The sequence below is a fragment of the Mauremys reevesii genome, linkage group 11, assembly GCF_016161935.1.
Source record: "Mauremys reevesii isolate NIE-2019 linkage group 11, ASM1616193v1, whole genome shotgun sequence".
Lineage (NCBI taxonomy): Eukaryota > Metazoa > Chordata > Testudines > Geoemydidae > Mauremys > Mauremys reevesii.
The window spans coordinates 21,056,456-21,079,084 of NC_052633.1; the positions used below are offsets into that span (position 1 = coordinate 21,056,456).

Below are 22,629 nucleotides of genomic sequence, written 5' to 3' on the forward strand. Positions count from 1 at the left end.
GAAGAAACAGTGGTGTAATAATCAGCATGGGTGTGTGAAACAAAGAAACCTGAGCAGAGTAGATGGCCCAGGGGCAATCTGATCTATATCAAGATGTAGGGACATAGTAAAAGAAAACTCACTGAGAGACTGGAGGTGCAGTATCAGTACTACATGGCAAGGAATAGTTGGAGCACAGCATATGAAAGCTACAAAGCAAACATTTAAATTACTCTCTCCTTCCATTCACCCCAAAAGAATCAACCATGATTATCCAGATGAAACCAGGACATTTGGCAACTAATGACTCACCTGCACAATACAGTAAATATTGTATATTAGAGATGGATCCCAAACTAAAGCCCCAAACCAAAAATTACCAAATCTTGGGAATGCTCAGAATCTGCATCTCAACTTCATGGCCCTAGAAAGTGCAAAGCCAAAATTCTAGATCTCTTCAGTCTTGGGGATGGATGTCAAAATCTGGCAGGGATTTTGTGATCATGTCCTGCCATTACTATATATAGTATCAGAGGGGTAGCCGTGTTAGTCTGGATCTGTAAAAGCAACAAAGAATCCTGTGGCACCTTATAGACTAACAGACGTTTTGCAGCATGAGCTTTCGTGGGTGAATACCCACTTCTTCTTGCATCCGAAGAAGTGGGTATTCACCCACGAAAGCTCATGCTGCAAAACGTCTGTTAGTCTATAAGGTGCCACAGGATTCTTTGTTGCTATATATAGTATATTAACTAACTTCAGTAATCAGTGTTATTTGCTGGTCTTGCCTGAGAATGTAAGAATATATAAATGTAACCCACAGAATATACCTTGTTCAGCATCTAATACATGAAAGCACAATAGGTCTTTTTTCTTTTTCAATCTTGTCAAACTAGTGCTTCTCTGGGTGCAGTTCTAATCCCACCACACCCTATATGTCAGCAGAAAACTGATCATCTTTGTGAAACATCTTCTAATCTTACATTATATCCACTTTCCCTGCTGAGGTTAAAAGAGTGTTTATCAGCAATTAAAGAGCAAACCTCACCTGCATTCTGATTGGTTCAATATCATCCCGAGCTGTTGTGCACAATGGCACCATTCTGAACTACTTTCCAGAGACAATCTCATCAAGGGCCTGATCCAAAGCCCAGTGACATAAATGGAAATTGTTCCATAGGGTTCAATGGGCCTTGGATCAAGTCATGAGAAAATAAAAAGGTCTCCAAGGGAAACAGTAGCAAAGTCACCCTTAAGGTTTCTTGGGCCAAATTCTTCTCTTTTACAGTCACCCTAATGGCTTCAGTTATACCAATGCAATGTCAGTGGAGTTGTGTTGGTATCACAAAGGAGAATTAGATCCCTTGTCTCCTCCTAGTTGTTTTTAGCACACAGGTGTTAGCACCACACAGAACAGCTTTTCTGTGTGAAATCACACATTGCTGCATCAAGTTTGTGATCAAAAGGTAATTATTGTGATCACTTCAGTTCTGATCCTGCCATGGAATCCATGCATGGAGATCTTATTGCAGAATTGAAACCTAAATTAGTGTCTTATTTGAAGCCTTTCAGAAATCAAATACTGTACTGGATTGTTAAAGTGTGTTACTGAAAATACCTTGATACATCATTATAGCTCCCTTCTCCCACAGCTACAGTTTAGTTGGTCTCTCTGGATCAGTGATGGGGACTCCTCCAAATGTCTGGCTTAGTGCAATTTGGCAAAATACACTTTAAAATGGGAAAGCTACTTGCACTCTTTAGGTTCCATTTACAGGCAAGTCGCATCTTAGGCGCATTTACCATGCACAAATTCAGCTTTGCACGGTAGGCAAAAACAGGGGAAAAAAAGAAAAACAACAATATAAAAACTGCATCTGTTGTGCGGGTGATTCCACCTGCCATTCAACTCAATGAGTGTTTCACTATACGCGGTTTTCGCTTTACGCGCTCGCTGCGGCACGGAACCCCCGCATAAGATGAGACTTTCTGTGCACAGAGTTATTATTAACAATGCGGCTATGTACGGAACTAAGGATGACTTGTGACTAAAGGATCAGGCCTCAAAGCAGCATGGGAAATGGGAGTTATGACAGAATGGGGGTTAACAGTGATATGCCATTTTATCTTGCCTCTTATGGGAACTCTTTTCTGCTGCTTATTTTAACTTTCATGGGCACAAGAATGAACATCGTAAGAAAAATATTTGTTTTACATAAACTAATATTAACATACAGCACTAATAGAACCATAAGAAGTCAATAAGGGCCAGTTTTTTAAACATCTGTAGGTGCCTAAAGATGCAGATTAGGTGCCTAGTGGGATTTTCAAACTCTCTAAGCAGGTGAGGTGCCTAACTCCCGTTGATTTTAATGAGATTTAGGCATCTAACCTACACAGGCACTTTCACAAAGCCTAAATGCCTTTAAAACTCTGGCCCTAAGCTGAATATTGGGATGCAAACGGATATCCCAGGAGTATTAGTGCACTTATTTTTGGTTCACTTTCAACCCTCACACCCCATCCCCAGTGCACTACTAGCTCAACACAGCACAGGCTCTCGCATCTCATTACCTCAGTGAACCTAGCTATATTATTTAGACATAAATTTGAATTCCATTGTTCTGACAAATCCTGAGGAAAAAAATCTGGATTTTGCACCATTGTTGAAGTGATCATTAATTCCTCCCTAGTGGTGATTTAAGATGATCATAGAGAATGTGTAGTAGCTGGATCTTATTACATAACCCTCTTTCAATCTATTTAGATGTGTTTCTAGGAGTAAAATGTAGTAGTGCAACTAAATATATGCTGAAAACTCAGGTGTGAGAATGGGCTGAAGAAGTAATGCTCATTATTCAGTAGCCGGAGGGTAGATTTTGAATAAAAATAAAATATACGTGTTGATTAAATAAGCCTTCACCCTCATAATCAACAAGTCAGTACCACTGGAGTTCATTCAGGCTTTTTGCGAGGTTCTGTTTGCCATTCATATGGAGATGGCCCAAGGAACGAAGGATTCAGGTTCATCTTTCGTACTCTAAGAGAATGAACAAGAGGTGAAAGAAGTGATTCTGTTAATGGTATTCCCTTAGAAAGAACTCACTACAGCTATTCATAAAACTACTCTGCATATTTCACAGTGCCTCTCCCAGGTGGCCCCTACTGGAACTTCTACAGCTTCCATTAATTATGCATTGAACACCACTAGGTCTACTGGGTAGGGCATTCTACAGAAGGCAGGCAAACCCATACAAGCTGTGCTGACATGGGGGCTGGTAGGTCCCAAAGCAGCATGGAAGAACAGGGTCTTTGTGTCAATTGGCCCTCATCTATGGCAAAGCTCCTGAGATGTCCACTGAAATTAGTAGACTGATAAATCTGGGGGCTGATCTGTCCTGCGATTCCTGTACCCTGCCACTGCTTAGGGAAATACTAGGAAAGAACTCTGAGTGGGAACTCAGTCTCCATCTTCCACATGGGACAATCTGGCCCACTAGTATTTCAATAGGAGCACAGGTGTGCATGGCATTTCACAGTAATATGGATTGTCATGGACTCTGCCTCAAGGAGCTTATGATTTAAATTAGACAAAAGACAATGGTGTGGGTGGTGGGAGTGGGTATAATGATAGCGCATATTGTAGGTGGGAGGGTGTGGGCAGGAGGGATCGAGAAAAGATTAAAAAATTGGAGTTATTAAAAGGCAATCCCCGAATGCCATAGACTGGAATGGGCTGGGCCTGTCAACAGACATTTTGATTCAAGAATCATTAAAAAGTCTGAACTGAGGAGTTCTGCTGCGTACACTCCATATCCAGGTGTAAATACCATTTAAACTACAGAAATATGGGCTTTCAATGCCAAAAGGAATAGGCTGCAGCTACAAAGGATTGTTCCAAAAGAAAATTTCATTACCATCTCAGTAAACTGATCGGCACAGGCCATTCGAATCCGCTCAGGAGTCAGGGGGCTGTTCAGGGTGAAGGTCCCAGTTAATCCTCTTTCCTTCCACACAGCAGCCACTGCATCCCAGATAGCAAAGAACACAGAACATCCCAGGAACATCCCTGCCTCGCCTATCCCCTGGCAGAGAACAAAGGCTGTCACATAAATTTGCTTTATGAACTGATTAAAAGAGGAAGTGTCTTAATATCTGTGATATCTGAAAACCTTTTACAAATTACTGATTTACAATGGGAGTCAATGAAAGTTTTCCACTGATTCAATGGAAGCAGGATCAGAGCGTACTGGATATGTCTGCGGTGCACTGTAAACCCAGGCTCACACTTGGGTTTGAGCCCAACTCCCCCAACCATCCACACACAAATCTGTATTATTCAAGTTAGCAAGCATTCAGTACCTAGGACCCTGCTGGGGAGGTGGGTCAGAGCCCGAGTCCCATTGAGACTTGGGTCCAAGCCCTGTTATTTTGCAGTAGGACACAGCCGAAGCCGCAGATCCAAGTCAGAAGGCCTGCATAGTGCTGTATGGACACGTTGGCATGGCTGGGAGACTCAGGTCCAGCAACTGTAAACCCGGGTTTACAATGCAGCATGGATGCTCAAGTGTGGGGCTTGGAAAACTCAAGTCCATAAGCCCAGATTCCCCAGAACTGGGTTTACAATGCAGGTTTTCAGCTGCTGGCTGACTGCAGAGATCTGTAAGGGCTGGTTTCAAATGCCAGCTATAGATTTTAGGACACTTTCAATTTCTCACTTGTGCAGGATTTCAAACTGAAAATAAAATCAATTATTTGGTAAAAAGTGTTGGCAGATAAAACTGAAATCAACCATCTCCAGGGATTCATATCCAATTAACAAACTAGAGCTGAGACAAAACCCTGCATGTGAACAGCACTGAATGCCCTCCTCAATCTGATCCAGATGCAAGTTTCACAGTTGACCTTATTTCTATCACAGGTCAAATCAAATCCAGTCCCCAGATCTAGATCCTCCTAAATGCTGGAAGTCTGGGCATCTTCATCAGGACTGAGATCTGAATTTCTCAGCTAGCCATTATTGTATCTCTAACTGGCCTTTCTAAAACTCAGGCTCCAAAACACTCCTGAAACATTGGTCTGGATCTGCATTTTGCAGCTTTAGCCCACCTCTATAAGAAACTGACAACCAGATTTCAGGATTGAAAGATGCTTAATTTTCAGGCAAGGTATCACAGGCTCTACTTTCAAGCATGTTTTATTCACCAATGACGATTTTAAAATTAGTTATAGGAGTTGTATGCCTAAAGTGGGATAAACAGGTTTTGTATGCTCACTTTGAAGACTGGTGCTAAAAGCCGCTCTTTAAATCAACTCCACCCTGGGTAATTATTTCATTTTGATCTGTAATTTTCTTTCAAATGATCATCTCTTTCAAAATATTTCATCAGGACTATTTGAAAATAGTTTTTAGAAGGAACTATTATTCTAATATATCCTTCTGCTTTAAATTTTATTTTTTTTTATTCTGAAGCCTTTATTTAATTGACTACATTACAACCCTAATGGCCTAGGCAATTGAAGACATGATGCTCAATGCACTTGAATTGGGCAGTATCCCCTACATCAGTGGTTCTCAACGTTTTGTACTGGTGACTCCTTTCACATAGCAAGCCTCTGAGTGCGACCCCTCCCCCTTATAAATTAAAAACACTTTTAAATATATTTAATACCATTATAAATGCTGGAGGCAAAGCAGGGTTTGGGGTGGAGGTTGGCAGCTCGTGACCCCCCCATGTAATACCTTACGACCCCCTGAGGGGTCCCGACCCCCAGTTTGAGAACCCCTTGCTTATGTGTATATTCAATGGGCTAGGACCCTAGCTGGTGTAAACTGATAGCTTTACTAGAAGTTCCTAGTTCACTTGTTAAACCTAAAATTATCAATAGGCAACCACGATGGAAGAGTAGAACTATCCCAGATTGCAGCTTCTACTGTATTTGTAAATAACACAATGATGTGGAGATCTGTTTAAAATGTAAAAGAACAGGAGCCTGAGGTTCTCCTCACTTACAGGGATTTTATACCAGTGTACCTTCTTTGACTTGAATGGAATTACTCCTGATTCACTCTAGCATAGGTGGTAGAGGAATCAAGCCCCAGGTTTCACTTGCTTACCTTGGATGAGTAGATGGCATAAGGATTTTGTGAGGATGACAGCAAGGAAACACTGAACTGTTCTGGGAGGTCACAGATTGCAGGGATTTTATACTGATCCGGGCCCCGAGTGTACAAGACGCCTTCTGGGGAGTATTTTAACTCCTCCATTGTATAAAGTCCAATGCCCTGAACAAAGGCACCTTCAATCTGAGAGTGAGAAATTATAAGCACCTTATCTTTTGTTATGCTGTAAAATGTATATAACATTGACAACAATTAATCTCTCTCTCTGGACAGCATTCTCCTTCCTATTAGACTGTTGGGTTTCAGGGCTTTCCTTTGGAGCTGCTGGGAAGCAGAAAGCTCTCTCCTCTCTCCTCCTGCACTGCATAAGTCCAGTCTACATCTACACTGCAAGATAGGGTGCGATTCTTAGATTGTGTACACATATGCACGCTATCTCAATGAGAGCTAGCGCAAGTATAAATAAATAGTCTTTTCAGATCATAGTAGTATAGCACAGGTAGCAGCAGTGGTGACATTGAGTATCTACCCACAGGGAGGGTTCAGGCAAGTTTCTACTTGGTACGGCTGAGAGGTGCTGCTACTACCTGTGCTACTGTGGCTACACTACTATATATACTTGTGCTCAGGGCCGGCTTTAGGGCAATTCAGCCGATTCCCCGGAATCGGGCCCCACGCCCCTAAGAGGGCCCCATAACATCCCAAAGGAGCTGCCGCTGAAGTCCTGCCACTGTCTTCGGCGGCAGCTCAATCGCTGCCGCGGAGGAAGGTCCCTCTGCCGAAATGCCTCCGAAGGCACCGGCAGCCGATTGAGCTGCCACTGAAGTCCTGGCACTATCGGCGGCGGCAACTCAATCACTGCCGCTGTCTTCGGCAGCATTTCGGCGGAAGGACCTTCCTCCATGGCAGTGATTGAGCTGCCGCCAAAGACAGGCGGCGGGACTTCGGCATCAGCTCCTTCGAATCAGGCCCCGCAGTGCCTAAAGCCAGCCCTGCTTGTGCTATCATCGAGCTAGTGTAACTATGTGTACACAAGGTGGGATTCACACTCCTAGCTCACAGCTCACTGCCCCACAAAGAATGAAGAAATGCCAATCAGAGGGCTGAAGCAATGGATCAGGGGTGCAGTGGGGAGAAGCATTAACATGCTATGAGGAAGGGGGCCTGGTCATAAAGTGGAGGAGAGCTTGGAGACTCGACAGTGGTGCAGGTGGGCAGTACCACAAGGTGACACTAGGTATACTGGGTAAAATTCTGGCCCTACTGAAGTCAATGGGAGTTTTTCTATTGACTCCACTGGGATCGGGATTTCATCCCGTGATATTATCTGTAAGGTGGGCTGATAAGATGTTAATACAAATACAACAACAACTAGCACAACATGAACGGAATAGTAAGAAATTCTTGGCACATACCTGTCCTATATCCACAGCTGGATTTATGCTGCATCCAATATCTATAACGATATCTGTTCGGATGTTCTACCAATAAAATACAAATGTACATTGTGGTGACAGATATATGGGGGATGGATGAGGAGGTGCTAAGAGTCAGAGGCTTAATCCAGTGGGACAAGACATAGTGGGAGTTTAGCCAGTATGAGGACTGCAGGCTTTAGCTCACTGTATTTAAAGCCTTCCATGGGACTTCGTACAGAAGTACACACTATGTCCAGTGGGATGTGTTGCTGTAGTAGGCCCTTAAATGTAAGGAGACTAGGCCAGGTGGGATGACTGGCTGGTCAGGAGATTGGAAATGTAATACAGAGCTACAGTACAATTTGGCAGAATGCAGGCACCAAGAGAAAAGGCAAATACTGCCTGCAACACTGTCTCTATAGCACCAAATCTGAACACAATATTATATTTTCACAAATCTAGCAAAAATAAGATCGTATTTTTAGTTGCTTGTGCACATTTTTCATTCTGCTCTAACTGTAATTGCTAGTTATTTACATCAGTTGGTACATGCAGATTAGTACAAAGCCAGGTGATTTACCAATGCACAAATTATACGACTGTTGGGACATCAAGCAAAACGGGAAATTCTGGTGGAACCTCACTGTACTATTTATGAGCTTTAGTGACATTCACTGGTTACCTTGTGATTTCCTGTAAGACAGTCAATTTCAACCTCCGAACAAGCAGCTCCGAAAATAAAATACGTAAATGGATGGCCTTCCCCTTTCTCCCAATCCATGTTAGTTTCATAGCCTCTGGGAAAAGCAACAAAGTCCATGGGAAGCATGGCTTTTTATTCCGTTTTATTAATCTTTGTGTTACAACAATAAAGAGACAGAGCAAATAAGAGTTTAAAACTATGTGAAATTAAACCTAAAATACTGGGACAGATACCCTGCTGGTTTAGCTCCATTAAAGTCAATTAAATTCTGGCAACCAATATGATAAACAAACTGCTCCAATCTAGAAATTCTGATAAGCAACCAAATCCCAGCAGATTTCTGACAGAGATTGTCATGGAAATCATGTATAAAAGACAAGTTTAAAGTAACAATTACATAGCCAATGACAAATGAGTGAAGTAGAGAAGAGAAATAAAATGGTCAGAGCATAGGAAAGATTAATTTACAAGGAAAGATGTAGAGAGCTAAAATGCAGATCTTAGCTAAGCAATGACTAAGAGGAGTAAGATGATGGTCTTCAAAATAGAAGTGTTAGCCCTAAGAAGGGAGAAGAACTATTTAGGAGGGTCTAAGCAGGAAAAAACTTGGTGAAATGGAATGAAATTAACAAAGGGAAGAGATCAGTTGAACATTAGGGAAACCTCTTCAGCATGAGATCTATGAGACTGTGGGATAGTTTTTCAAGGTAGGTGGTGGAAGCCTTCTTGTTTGACCCACCCAACAATAGGAAAGGTACAATAGGGTGTAATCCTGCACTGGTAGGGAGGCGCACACAATACATACATTTGGCTCTCATCCTCAACTCTGAGCTCAGCAGGTTGTGAGATCCGTGGTTGGGTAAGTGAGTGAGTGTTAGGGAGAGAGAACTACACTTCCTCTGGGGCACCTAGTGCTCCTTGCAGGAGTAGCTGGACACCTCATTTCATGGGCCCAAAGTGCTGCCGCCCGAATTATAGCATTCCTCTAAAGAGCAGATCTATTGATTACATGAGAATATGAGCTAAATCAATCAAAAATGCCTGTCAAGTCCGCTCTATCCAGTTCCACTTTCCGAGCTATTAACTATCTTCATGAGTTACTCATTAAATTCACATTTTCATCGTATTACTGAGGTGAGCCTAACTAAACTTAACTTTCAAAAGCACTAAAAATATTTGTTACCTGAAGTACCCTGTAGCCGAAAGATTAATGCTCTGTTCAAATGCTTCTTTAACCTGTAAAATACAACAATATTATTGGTAAACCTATCACCTGGGAAGGAGTTAAACATACACCTATTTATTTAAACATCAAACTACAAGAAAATGCTAAAGAACTGAAGAGTGCTATGGTAATGTCTGATGATTCTCTCTGCCACCAGCTCCATTTTTTTGCACTGGGAGACTAGGCAACTGCTGAATAAGTTCTCTGAAAACTGCAAACCATGATTCTAGTTCTAACACAAGCCTCTGCAGGCAAACATGCATGTAAATACAGCAGCTGTAAAATTCTGCTTACATGCCCAGTAACACTTCCCTCTTGGGGAGCTCAGAGAAGTTCAGTCAACATGAAGGGGAGTCAGACGTGCAGCTCCCAGATACTTGATTCAAGTTTGAGCTTTAATATGTGGATCCACTATGAAAAGTGACTATGCAAAAATGGCACTTTGCCCAACAGAGCTGCTCCTTGTTTTTATTCAATCATAATTCCTGATATTACTGAATAAAAATATCTTCTGACATAGCAGTTACGCCTTGATTCAACAGTTCATCTCTGGTCAGCAAAGCACTTAAACATGTGCTTAACTTCAGGCACATGGCTGACCTATTGACTTCAATGGGTCTTAAGTCTGTGTTTAAATTTAAGCATGTGCTTATAGGGTTTTCTGAATGGGGATGGATTTATACACATGCTTAAATGCTCTGCTGAACTGGGATTTTAATGCTGCAGAGCCAACACAGCTTTGGAAGAGTGAACTGGATTTTATTTGGTTCACACATAAGCATCAGACTTGTTCTAACAGCTCTGCTTGCAGAATCTTTACTGTTGGTAACATGGCAGCCAGAAAGGATCCAGCTTGACTTTCACATTACAGGTTGAGTTTGCAGCGCTGATAGTCAGAAAAGTGTCTATTTGTAAACTGAGCAGATCTGGTTGATAAGACACAGAGGGCAAAGAAACAAAAACCCAAGTTGCCAGTTTAAAAAAAATCACTTTTCAGAAAAAAAATAAAAAATAAAAATACCCTCTGAAGTGCAGTTATGTAAGTGATTCCAGCAGCGAGGTGAGCTCCTAAATTTACTCCCTCTCAGCAATTCCCATATCAGATTTGCTTAATACATATCAAATATGTTTTTGAATCTAATCATAGTTTATCAAGAGGCAAAGCAGCTTCTTCTCTGCACGGGTCAGCATTATTTTTTATGGCAATCATTCCTGATAATCTAAATTAAATTGCCAAATTAATTTAGATAATCACTAGAACAGCATTAGTCAGGGCAAACTGATTTACTCCTCACATATGTAGGTGTCAGTTTTGCTTAGAGCATTGCCACAGGTGTTCCACTGTTATTTTCTATTAATAAGAATAGTTGGCAAACTTTAAAGGATTACATTTTGCAGAGTATTCATGGTAATCCTTTAAGAGGGAACATCTCTGTGTGTTGGGATTGTAAGTACCTCAAGGGCAGGGATTGTCATTTTTGTTAGACATTAAATCATCATGCAGCGCTGTATAAATAAAAATAGGATTTTAATATCTATGCTACATTTACAGCTCTGCACCTGTGCATCGAGGGACTGATTCTCAACTGCTAAGGTAGTAAGTAGGTGGACTGCAGGCCAAATTTGGACCACCAGATGCTTTTGAACAGACCCTGAAATCTTTTTATTTACTTCTTATCATTATTGTTATTTTTTTTTTCATTATTTTCTCTGGAGTCTGGACGTTGACCAGAGAAATTTGGACCTTGACAAACAATAATTGACTACCCCTCTAATAGGTGATGCAAATCTAACTGAGGCATCTAAATAATGATCTGGGCCCTCCTCCCAGTGTGATATTTGGGCAACTGTTCAAGAGACTGGTCCCACTCTGACTGAGGGTGGTCACAGATGAAAGACCGGATACCCCAGGCTGTTCCTTCAGGGCTGCCCCAATGAAATCCAGGGGCTTTAGCATGTGCATACAGGATTGAGACCTAATCACTTTATCAGATTTGTTTGGACCAATTAGACAGAGCTTTTTGGGGTAGGGACTGTCTATGTTTTGTGTTTGTATAGTACCTGCACAGTAGGGCCCAGGTCCATAACTAGGGCTCCTAGATACTCTGATAATACAAATAATAACAGAGGGCTCATCCTATGTGAAGAAGGCTTTTTATCAAGGCAAAATGTGATTCTAGCATACTACAGGTCTAAGCGAGCCCCAATTGGTGTTTTATTCCTATCAATAGTTTTTTGACACTGTTGTGACACTCTGTATCTCGGGGGAACATCCAGCACTCCCATGTTCATCCTTGTAAAATGATTGTGTGGTATCTAATGCAAAATTTGTCATGTTGGGTGTCTTCGGAAGGCTCATGATGTACTGAGTATTGTGGGTATAGTGATGTATAGTAATTGTTGTCACAGTAATGTTATAATAATGTTATAGGCTGTAATTTCATGTATATGTATGTATATATGTAAATGTATATATATATGTATATGTATCCTCGCAACTTTTCGGACTATCAGCCTCGGAAAGACAGAAGTTCTTCATCAACCTGCACCTGGATCAAATGCTTCTGTCCTGAGTATCTCCATTGACGGCACTCAGCTTAAAGTAGTGGAGAACTTTAAATACCTGGTTGTGTCATATCCAGTGATGGATCACTGGATAATGAGATCAACGCACGAATATCCAAAGCAAGCCAGGCACTTGGCTGTCTGCGTGTCAAAGTTTTAAACCACCACAACATCCGGATGTCAACAAAACTGCTTGTGTACAGAGCTGTTGTTCTCTCATCTCTTTTGTATGGGTGCGAAACATGGACACTATAGAGGCGTCACATCAAGCAGCTCGAAGCATTCCACATGCACTGCCTCCGCAACATCATGAAGATCCGCTGGCAAGACAAAGTGCCCAATCTCGAGGTCCTCAAGAGAGCCCAGATGACAAGCATCGAAATGATGATCATGAAGTCACAGCTACATTGGACCGGTCATGTCAGCCGCATGGATGCCAACAGAATCCCCCGCCAGCTTCTGTATGGTGAGCTCTCCCAGGGCATCCGGCATATAGGTCATCCACGGAAATGTTACAAGGACACCATCAAAGCCAATCTGCAGTACAGCAGTATCAAACCTAGGGACCTTGAGGACGCCGCCAGCGACAGAACACAGTGGCGTGCAACAGTTAGAAATACCTGCATCGCCTTTGAGGAAGACCTCTGCCGGCGTCTACAAGAGGCACGCGAACGACGTCACAGAGTATCAGCAGCGCACAACCCACTGACCGTGAACTTCCCATGCACCATCTGCAGCCAAATGTCCACATCTAGAATTGGCTGTACAGCCATCTGAGGGCACACCATGAGACCAACAATAGATGATCTGCACAGATTTGTCATCATCGGATCGATGGACTACCAAGAAGGATGTATATGTATGTAATATGTATATTTTCATATAGTTATGAGGCCAAAAATGTATCATCATGGCTTAAAGCAAGCCCAGACAATAATTCCCCAAGAGCAGAGGGGCAGTTCACACCTCATCAGGGCATGTACGGGACAAACGCAGCCCAGCCTCACAGGACCAATGGACACTGGCCTAGAAAGCAACAAAGGATCTGTTGGACTCTTGAGTGAGTCACCCCCACCTCCTTTGGTCAGTTTGGGACTGCGATGAGGTAATGCTTAACTGACTCTGAAGTGGGGAGGGGGAGGCAAGACCAAGAGGGAAGAAAGAACATAATAAAAGGGAGAGACGTTTGCCTCTCTCTTCCACCTACATCTAAAGACACCACACCCAGGGACTGAAGCGCTGATCAAAGGGGAGAGCCTGGCTGAAGAGCCACCAGACAGCCTGTGGTGAGAAGCATCTAAGTTTGTAAGGGCAATGAAAGTGTTAAGATCAACTTAGAATGTGTTTTGCTTTTATTTCATTTGACCAAATTTGATTTGTTATGTTTTGACTTATAATCACTTAAAATCTATCTTTGTAGTTAATAAATCTGTTTGTTTATTCTGCCTGACGCAGTGCGTTTGGTTTGAAGCCTGTCAGAGACTCCCCTTGGGATAACAAGCCTGGTACATACCAATTTCTTTGTTAAATTGACAAACTCATATAACCTTGCAGCGTCCAGCGGGCATAACTGGACACTGCAAGACGGAGGGTCCTAGGCTTGTGTCTGGGACCAGAGATATTGGCTAGTGTCATTTGGTTGCATAATCCAAGGAGCAGCTTACATGCCAGAGGCTGTGCGTGATGTTTGCTACATGTTCAAGATTCCAGTACTGCCATCCAGTACTGCCAATACCATGCATTTTAGCAGCTCACTATATATATGGGGGGGACCCACCCAACAAAGCATAAGGGCCAGATCCTCTGCTCTGGCCAAGCTGTGCTCCGTGCAGGCAGTTTTATCCTGCTGGTAAGAGATCACCATAGAAAGAGGAGAGAGAAAAATATAATATATATATACACACACCAAAATTGCTATGTACGTGCACATTTTTTTAATATAATTCATACCTGTTTGATTTTTCACCCTGATACAAAAGTGCCTCTTACCCAATCATTCCAGGTACCTTTCGGGTTCTTACTAATGATGGGCTCCAGGCGTTTCAAGAGAGTCTGGCAAGCATCCTGGTGAATAGAAAAGTTGGGGAAAAGAATGCAAAAGTAGAGAAAAAGACATGCGTCAGTATTTAATAATATTCAACATATTTTTTGTCATGGTGGAGGTGCTATCAGCAGAGAAGACATCCCATTTACTTCTAGAAATCATTACTCCTCATTGAATTCCTTAGAATTTCTGGGGAACCCATCACCTGTCTTCCACTTAGAGAAGGATGGTGAATCAGTTTCTTTTGAGGCTCTTATCACTTTCTAACTGTCTATAGCTACCCAAACATGCCACCTCCTCAGTGAATTTGAAGGAAAAGCCTCCAATCCTGGGGAAGAGGAGACTCAAGTTTGTTCCTGACTCCAGTTCTTCTGGACCAGACATTTTCAATATTTATATGAAAACAGATGAATCTAGCTAATTGGTAAAGCTACTACTAGAGATGGGTGACCCTGAAACACTCCATCGGGTTAATCAGTTTAGATAAACATCTGGAGGTCCTTATGCTCATCCAAACCTCAACAGAGGTAGTGGAACAGAGGCCCCATCTCTCCCTGTCATAAGTAGTTAGTTAAGGGTTAAGGTCTACCTGTAAAGGGTTAACACAGACCTGGTGAAACACCTGACCAAAGGACCAATCAGGGAAGAGAATTTGAAAATCCCAGAGAGCGGGAACTTGGGTCTCTGTGTTCTTTGTTCTGAGTTCTTAGCCGTCTGGACCTACACCAGTCCAGATGTTTAACCAAGTCTGCTCATCTTTCTGAACTAATTTCTTCTATTCAAGCTAGTGAGTATTAGAAGAACTGGGTAATTGCATATAAGAATCTTGTGTCTGCAATTCTGTGTGTTTGCATTGATTATTCGTAATTTTGCCTGTATTGTTTGTACTGAGGAAAAGGGAGAAATTTCTCCAGGGATTAATAAGATTAGACCCTATGAATGTCTATCTTGGATTCATAGAGATTGTGTATTTTTTCTCTTCTTTCTTTTATTCTTTTAATAAACTCTTTTAATTTCAGGACTTGGTTAAGTTCCTTACCTGTGGATTCAGGGGAAGGAAGCTAGGCGCCACTCTGGGGAGACAAGAGTTGTCTCCAAGCAGAGAGAGAGCAGGAGAGGGAGGGGGGAAGTGGGCTGCTTCCCTGTGTGTAGAGATTCAAGGGATTTGAATCTGGGTTCCCCAGGGGAAGCTTGGGGGACAGGCCGTGTGTCAGACACGTTAACCTGACTGGTGGCAGCGAGAAGGAATCCTACCCTAAGGGTTAGGGTGGGGGGAGAATACCTGCGGGTCCCCTCTTTGAACCCACAAGCTCAAAGTGGGGGTGAGATCCCATGACATGGTGGCAGCGGAGTTTCGAACCCATTGTTAGAAGGAGTTTTTTTCAGCTGGGCTACACTGAAGGAAGCTATTCTCTTCTTCTAGAGCAGGAAAGCAACCTGAGAGACGAGTTGAGTTTACTAGTCTTCTGTTTCTAAGTGGTATTGTTAGAAGCAGGTTCAGCAGTTTGGCTGGAGGGAATTAAGTTTCCAGCAGGCTTTGTTGGAAGCAGTTTTCTTTTGGGTTGCTTGGACAGGCAGCTTGAGGAAAAAGCAGTTTTCTTTCGGGTGGCATAGAAAAGCACCTTGGAGGAAAAGAAAGTGTGTGCATTCCTTAGGTGGGGGGAAGTGCCCTCACAGGTTTGCTGGGGAGATAAGGAATCTCAAGACAGAGGTTTTTAGCTCTGGTTGCAAGGAGGTGTGTCCCTCCTTTGTGTGATCAGGATTCCTTGGGTGGGGGGAGTGCTCCTCCGAGCTCATCCCGTCCAACAGGGAAAACAGGTTTGGCGAGGAGAGAAAGCTCCTGAAGCCAGTTTTTTTTTCCTGTGACTTTTGAAATGCAGAAGCCAGGAAGCCAGTGAGATTTTCACTAGTCTTTTCTCGCAGAGAGACAGAGAGTTTTTTAGATTTTCCCTATTGCTCAGTACAGAACAATAGAGAGTTGCAACACACAATTTGCTATACACAGGATTAATTACCCTTTCTTTACTCAAGTTATCATAAACAGGGAGGGGGTGTCCAGCACCCCAAGGCACAGATATGACGGAAACAAGTGACCAACTAGAGCTTGCTCGATTGCAAATAAAAATCCTGGAAGCCAAAGAGAGAGAACACAAGATGGCCATGGCAGCCATAGAGGCAGACCAGAAAGCCAGAGAGGCAGACCACATCAGACAAATGGAATTAAGAGAGAAAGATCTGGAAATCCAGAGGCAGGCTCTGGAAGTAGAACAGGCTAAGCAGCATAATCCACCACCCCATCCACCTACTGATCAAACTTTTCGGAGAAAATTTCCCGCCTACAGGGCAGGTGAAGATGTTGAGGCCTTTTTAGAAAACTTTGAGAGGGCCTGTATTGGATACCATCTTCCTAAAGACCAATACATGATGGAGCTGAGGTCACAGCTCAGCGGACAATTATCCCTTGTGGCAGCTGAAATGCCTAGAGACCAGATGGACGACTTTCCACTGTTCCTAACCAAGGCCAGACTCAGAATGGGCATCACCTGATCACGCCCGTCAGCGTTTCAGAGCCCAGAAATGGAAACCAGAGATGTCATTTCCAGAGCACGCTGCTTACCTGGAAAAACACTATTTCTCATGGATATCAGGATCCAAGGTTAAGGAGCTAGACGACCTACACCTCCTGATGATGATGGAGCAGTTCCTAGATGGTGTTCCTGAGAACATTAGACGCTACATCCAAGATGGTAAACCAAAACTCTCACTGAGGCAGGAGAGATTGGAGCCAGATGGATGGCATCGGTAGACAACACAAAGCTACTGCCAAAGGGAGCGAATCACACAAGGTACCCACCGAGACTAAACCTTACCATCGAGGGCCAATCAAGCCCACACCTACAACCCAAGCACAGTCACACCCTACCTCTTCTTCTACCTCACCAGTTTCCAGTAAACCAACACAACCCCGTGACCCATCAAGTGGGCGATGTTTTGGATGCAATGAACTGGGGCATATCAGAGCCAAATGCCCAAAGAACCTGAACCGGTCCAACTCCTTGCACCTGCACACCAAGGAAACCCGAATTAGATATCTCTCAAATACCCGTATGCTTTAGGAAACTTTGAGAGTGGACGGAAAGGAAGTTATCGCATGGAGAGACACTGCAGCACATGTGTCAGCTATCCACGAACCTTCGTGGACCCCAAATTCATCAACCCGAAAACCAAAGTGACAGTTCGCCTTCATGTCAAAACCTGTAACATTACCTACAGTGCGTTACCTGTCCAGTACAAGGGCTGGTCAGGACGTGGACTTTGCTGTCTATGACAATTATTCTGTCCCCATGATACTGGGCAACCACTTGGCCCATCACGTTGAGCCGCCAGAAACAGAGGAGTGGTTACACGCAGCCTAGCCAGACGAGCTGCTGCACCCATACCTGTTCCTGAGCCATCCACCAAGACCCCGTCTGTGTTACCAGAGACCCAGACAGACGTGGTGGAACCGGATCCCATGCCAACACCTACAGCAGCCATACTACATCCAGTCCCAGAACCGGAACTGGAAGAGCAACCAGCGGCAGTACCAACGCCAGCGCCATAACTCCACCGCCGGGAGGGCTTACAACGGGCCAAAACTGGAAAAACCAGCAGACAACCCTACCCTAGAGGCTCAGCCGGAGCCTGAAATAACACCTCGTGGACCAGCGGAGAGCGGTTCACAGTCAACAGAAACAATCTCATCACCTACATCACTTCCAGAGGAACTGGTGTCTCCCGCCTCAAGGGAACAGTTCCAGACAGAGCAGGAAGCCGATGACAGCCTCAAGAAAGCATGGGCGGCGGCACGCAGCAACCCACCGCCTCTCAGCTCCACTAACCGATCCCGGTTTGTTGTGGACCGAGGACTTTTATACAAGGAAAGTCTTTATGGTGGACACCAGGAGGGCTGGCATCCTCAAAAACGGTTGCTAGTTCCGACGAAGTACCGGGAAAAGCTCTTAAGCTTAGCCCATGATCATCCCAGTGGCCATGCTGGGGTGAACCGAAGCAAAGACAGGTTGGGAAGGTCCTTCGACTGGGAGGGGATGGGCAAGGACGTTGCCAAGTATGTCCGGTCTTGTGAGGTATGCCAAAAGGTAGGAAAACCTCAAGACCAGGTCAAGGCCCCTCTCCAGCTACTTCCCATAATTGAGGTCCCATTTCAGCGAGTAGCTGTGGATATTATGGGTCCTTTCCCAAAAAAGACCCCAAGAGGAAAGCAGTACATACTGACTTTTGTGGACTTTGCTACCAGATGGCCGGAAGCAGTAGCTCTAGGCAACACCAGGGCTCAAACGGTGTGCCAGGCCTTAACTGACATTTTTACCAGGGTGGGTTGGCCCTCTGAAATTCTTACAGATTCGGGAACAAATTTCCTATCAGGGACCATGAAAGACCTGTGGGAAACTCATGGGGTGCATCATTTGGTTGCCACCCCGCACTCACCACCAAACTAATGGCCTAGTGGAACGGTTTAATGGAACATTGGGGGCCATGATCCGCAAATTCGTCAATGAACACTCCAATAATTGGGATCTAGTGTTACAACAGTTGCTGTTTGCCTACAGGGCTGTTCCACATCCCAGTTTAGGATTCTCACCATTCGAGCTGGTATATGGCCATGAGGTTAAGGGGCCATTACAGCTGGTAAAGCAGCAATGGGAGGGGTTTACACCTCCTCCAGGGACTAACATTCTGGACTTTGTAAGCAACCTTCAAAACACCCTCCGAGACTCTTGGGCCCTTGCTCGAGAGAACTTAAGAGATGCTCAAGCGGAGCAAAAGGTCTGGTATGATAGACACACCAGAGAGCGTTCCTTCAAGGTAGGAGACCAGGTCATGGTCTTGAAGGCGCAACAGGCCCATAAGATGGAAGCGTCCTGGGAAGGACCATACATGGTCCAGGAGCGCCTGGGAGCTGTTAACTACCTCATAACATTCCCTGATTCCTCTTTAAAGCCTAAAGTGTTTCATGTTAACTCTCTAAAGCCCTTTTATCCCAGAGAATTACAGGTCTGTCACTTTACAGTTCAGGAAGGAGATGACACCGAGTGGCCTGAAGGTGTCTACTACGAAGGTAAAAGAAATGGTGGTGTGGAAGAGGTGACCCTCTCCACAACCCTGCAACGTCTGCAGCGGCAACAGATCAAGGAGCTGTGCACTCACTTCGCGCCCTTGTTCTCAGCCAACCCAGGACGGACTGAGCAAACCTGCCACTCCATTGACACAGGTAATGCTCACCCGATTAGGACCCCACCCTACAGGGTGTCACCTCATGCCAAAGTTGCTATTAAACAGGAGATTGACAACATGTTGGAGATGGGTATCATCCGCCCTTCTACCAGTGCATGGGCATCTCCAGTGGTTCTGGTTCCCAAACCAGATGGGGAAATACGCTTTTGTGTGGACTACCGTAAGCTCAATGCTGTAACTCGTCCAGACAACTATCCAATGCCACGCACTGATGAGCTATTGGAAAAGTTGGGACGTGCCCAGTTCATCTCTACCATTGATTTAACCAAGGGATACTGGCAGGTACCACTAGATGAACCCGCCAGGAAAAATCTGCCTTCATCACCCATGCAGGGGTGTATGAGTTTACTGTGCTTCCATTCGGACTGCGGAATGCACCTGCCACCTTCCAAAGGCTGGTGGATGGTCTACTAGCAGGATTGGAAGACTGTGCAGTTGCATACCTCGATGATGTGGCCATTTTCTCTGATTCATGGCCTGAACACCTAGAACATTTGAAAATGGTTTTGAGCGCATCAGGCAGGCAGGACTAACTGTTAAGGCCAAAAAGTGTCAAATAGGCCAAAACAGAGTGACTTACCTAGGACACCAGGTGGGTCAAGGAACCATCAACCCCCTACAGGCCAAGGTGGAGGCTATCCAACAGTGGCCTGTCCCAAGGTCAAAGAAACAGGTCCAATCCTTCTTAGGTTTGGCCGGATATTACAGGCGATTTGTACCACACTACAGCCAAATCGCTGCTCCACTAACTGATCTGACCAGGAAAACCCAGCCAAATGCAGTTAAGTGGACTGATGAGTGTCAGGAAGCCTTTATCCAGCTTAAGGCGATGCTCATGTCTGACCCTGTATTAAGGGCCCCGGACTTTGACAAACCCTTCCTAGTTACCACTGATGCATCTGAACGTGGGGTAGGAGCGGTACTAATGCAGGAAGGACCGGATCACAACTTCCATCCTGTCGTGTTTCTCAGCAAGAAGCTGTCTGAGAGGGAAAGCCACTGGTCCGTCAGTGAAAAGAGTGTTACGCCATTGTGTATGCCTTGGAAAAGCTACGCCCATACCTTTGGGGACGGCAGTTCCAGCTACAAACCGATCATGCTGCACTAAAGTGGCTTCATACTAACAAGGGAAACAACAAAAAACTTATCAGATGGAGTTTAGCTCTCCAAGACTTTGATTTTGAAATTCAACACATTTCAGGAGCTTCCAACAAAGTTGCTGATGCACTCTCTCGTGACAGTTTCCCAGAATCTAGTGGCTAAAAAGTGTTCTTTACATGTTATATGCTTAGTAGTATATGTAATAGTGCATGTGTTTATTACTCTGTTGGTTTTGCAGTTTAGGAGGAAATCACTGCCAGTGCTCCCACTGTTGGTGATTTGGGGGGCGTGTCATAAGTAGTTAGTTAAGGGTTAAGGTCTACCTGTAAAGGGTTAACACAGACCTGGTGAAACACCTGACCAAAGGACCAATCAGGGAAGAGAATTTGAAAATCCCAGAGAGCGGGAACTTGGGTCTCTGTGTTCTTTGTTCTGAGTTCTTAGCCGTCTGGACCTACACCAGTCCAGATGTTTAACCAAGTCTGCTCATCTTTCTGAACTAATTTCTTCTATTCAAGCTAGTGAGTATTAGAAGAACTGGGTAATTGCATATAAGAATCTTGTGTCTGCAATTCTGTGTGTTTGCATTGATTATTCGTAATTTTGCCTGTATTGTTTGTACTGAGGAAAAGGGAGAAATTTCTCCAGGGATTAATAAGATTAGACCCTATGAATGTCTATCTTGGATTCATAGAGATTGTGTATTTTTTCTCTTCTTTCTTTTATTCTTTTAATAAACTCTTTTAATTTCAGGACTTGGTTAAGTTCCTTACCTGTGGATTCAGGGGAAGGAAGCTAGGCGCCACTCTGGGGAGACAAGAGTTGTCTCCAAGCAGAGAGAGAGCAGGAGAGGGAGGGGAAGTGGGCTGCTTCCTGTGTGTAGAGATTCAAGGGATTTGAATCTGGGTTCCCCAGGGGAAGCTTGGGGGACAGGCCGTGTGTCAGACACGTTAACCTGACTGGTGGCAGCGAGAAGGAATCCTACCCTAAGGGTTAGGGTGGGGGGAGAATACCTGCGGGTCCCCTCTTTGAACCCACAAGCTCAAAGTGGGGGTGAGATCCCATGACACTCCCCAAACCAGATCCTTCTCCTCCGCTCCCAGATCTGCACAACCAGGCCTCCTTCAGGCCTCTGAGTCATCCCTTACTCCAGGGCTCCTGTGATGCCCACTCTTCCCACCCCGCCTCTGGATCAAGGAATCAAATACTCATGAGATCTCAAGTCTCTCTCCTGGGACTAGCCAAGTTTCTGCCTCCAAATCTGCCACCACTGTCAGGCTTCCCAATAAAATTACCACCCAGACACACTGCTCCGTTGTAACAGAGAAGCTTACAAAATGTGTAAGTTTTAATAAAAAAAACAAGAGGCCTATGCCCAGTAGAGAAACCAAAGATCAGTTAGGCCTGTGATACTTTCATGAAAAAATAGGGAGGGAATTAAGGGTCTTGATTTAAGGAAGATAAGGAAGGGCAAGAGAGAGGTAGGGAAGATTTGTTTAATTAAATTGACCCAAACCTTAAAATAATGTCTGGGATTAGTATGAACTAGCACATGGTCAGTGCCAGGCCTTTAAGAACTGGTTCGCCCACTTCATCACAGGCGAGATAAGAGGCCTCCATTATATGCAGTGAGTGTAAAAAACCTTAAGCCTTTTTGGGGAGCTTTGGGTTCTGTTCTGGAAACCCCAAACCACAACATATCAAAGAGTTTGGAATTCATCAAGAAGCAATGTTTCATATTCTTAGTGGCCACCTGCAATAGCCACATGATAGGTAATTTCAAGCTCTGTGGAACTACTCATGTGCGTAAAATTAGGCACATGCTTAAATACCTTGATGAATTGGGGCTTTTAAGAGTAAACTAGTAGACAAACATTACCCTTTACCTTTACTGCCATTCCATTGACATCAGTTCCAGCAGATGCTACTGAAGCATAAGCATTAGGAACAGTTGTTGTGCTTGTTTCACAAAAATGAATACTCGACATGGGGATCTTTAATTCCCGGCTGGCAACCTAGGGTGGGGAATGAACATACCCTCATTCCATTTGAAACACACATTTCTGAACATTTCAATAATATCAGCCTTCAAAAGGTATGTCTACACAGCAAAGAAAAACCCAGGGCTTGGGCTGTTTCATTTTCACTAGGACCCTGTGGGGTGCAAGGTCCCAG

General features: G+C 44.1%; 1 protein-coding gene across 10 annotated transcripts in view; it reads right to left on the minus strand.

Annotated features, from left to right (window-relative positions):
• Window positions 1-657: 657 nt before the first annotated feature.
• LOC120374990 (aldehyde oxidase 1-like) overlaps window positions 658-22,629 on the minus strand; it is a 109,868-nt gene continuing 87,896 nt past the window's right edge. For 9 of the 10 annotated variants that reach the window (XM_039495476.1, XM_039495478.1, XM_039495475.1 and 6 more), the window contains 8 exons: window positions 22,341-22,469; window positions 14,004-14,078; window positions 9,408-9,460; window positions 8,204-8,318; window positions 7,519-7,584; window positions 6,098-6,286; window positions 3,897-4,064; window positions 658-3,019 (listed from right to left, as the gene is read on the minus strand). In XM_039495476.1, coding sequence (XP_039351410.1) covers window positions 2,969-3,019; window positions 3,897-4,064; window positions 6,098-6,286; window positions 7,519-7,584; window positions 8,204-8,318; window positions 9,408-9,460; window positions 14,004-14,078; window positions 22,341-22,469 — 846 coding nt within the window. In that variant the 3' untranslated portion in view covers window positions 658-2,968. Of the gene's footprint in view, window positions 3,020-3,896; window positions 4,065-6,097; window positions 6,287-7,518; window positions 7,585-8,203; window positions 8,319-9,407; window positions 9,461-13,964; window positions 14,079-22,340; window positions 22,470-22,629 lie in introns of those variants that run through there. The other variant, XR_005586380.1, reaches the window with a different exon arrangement.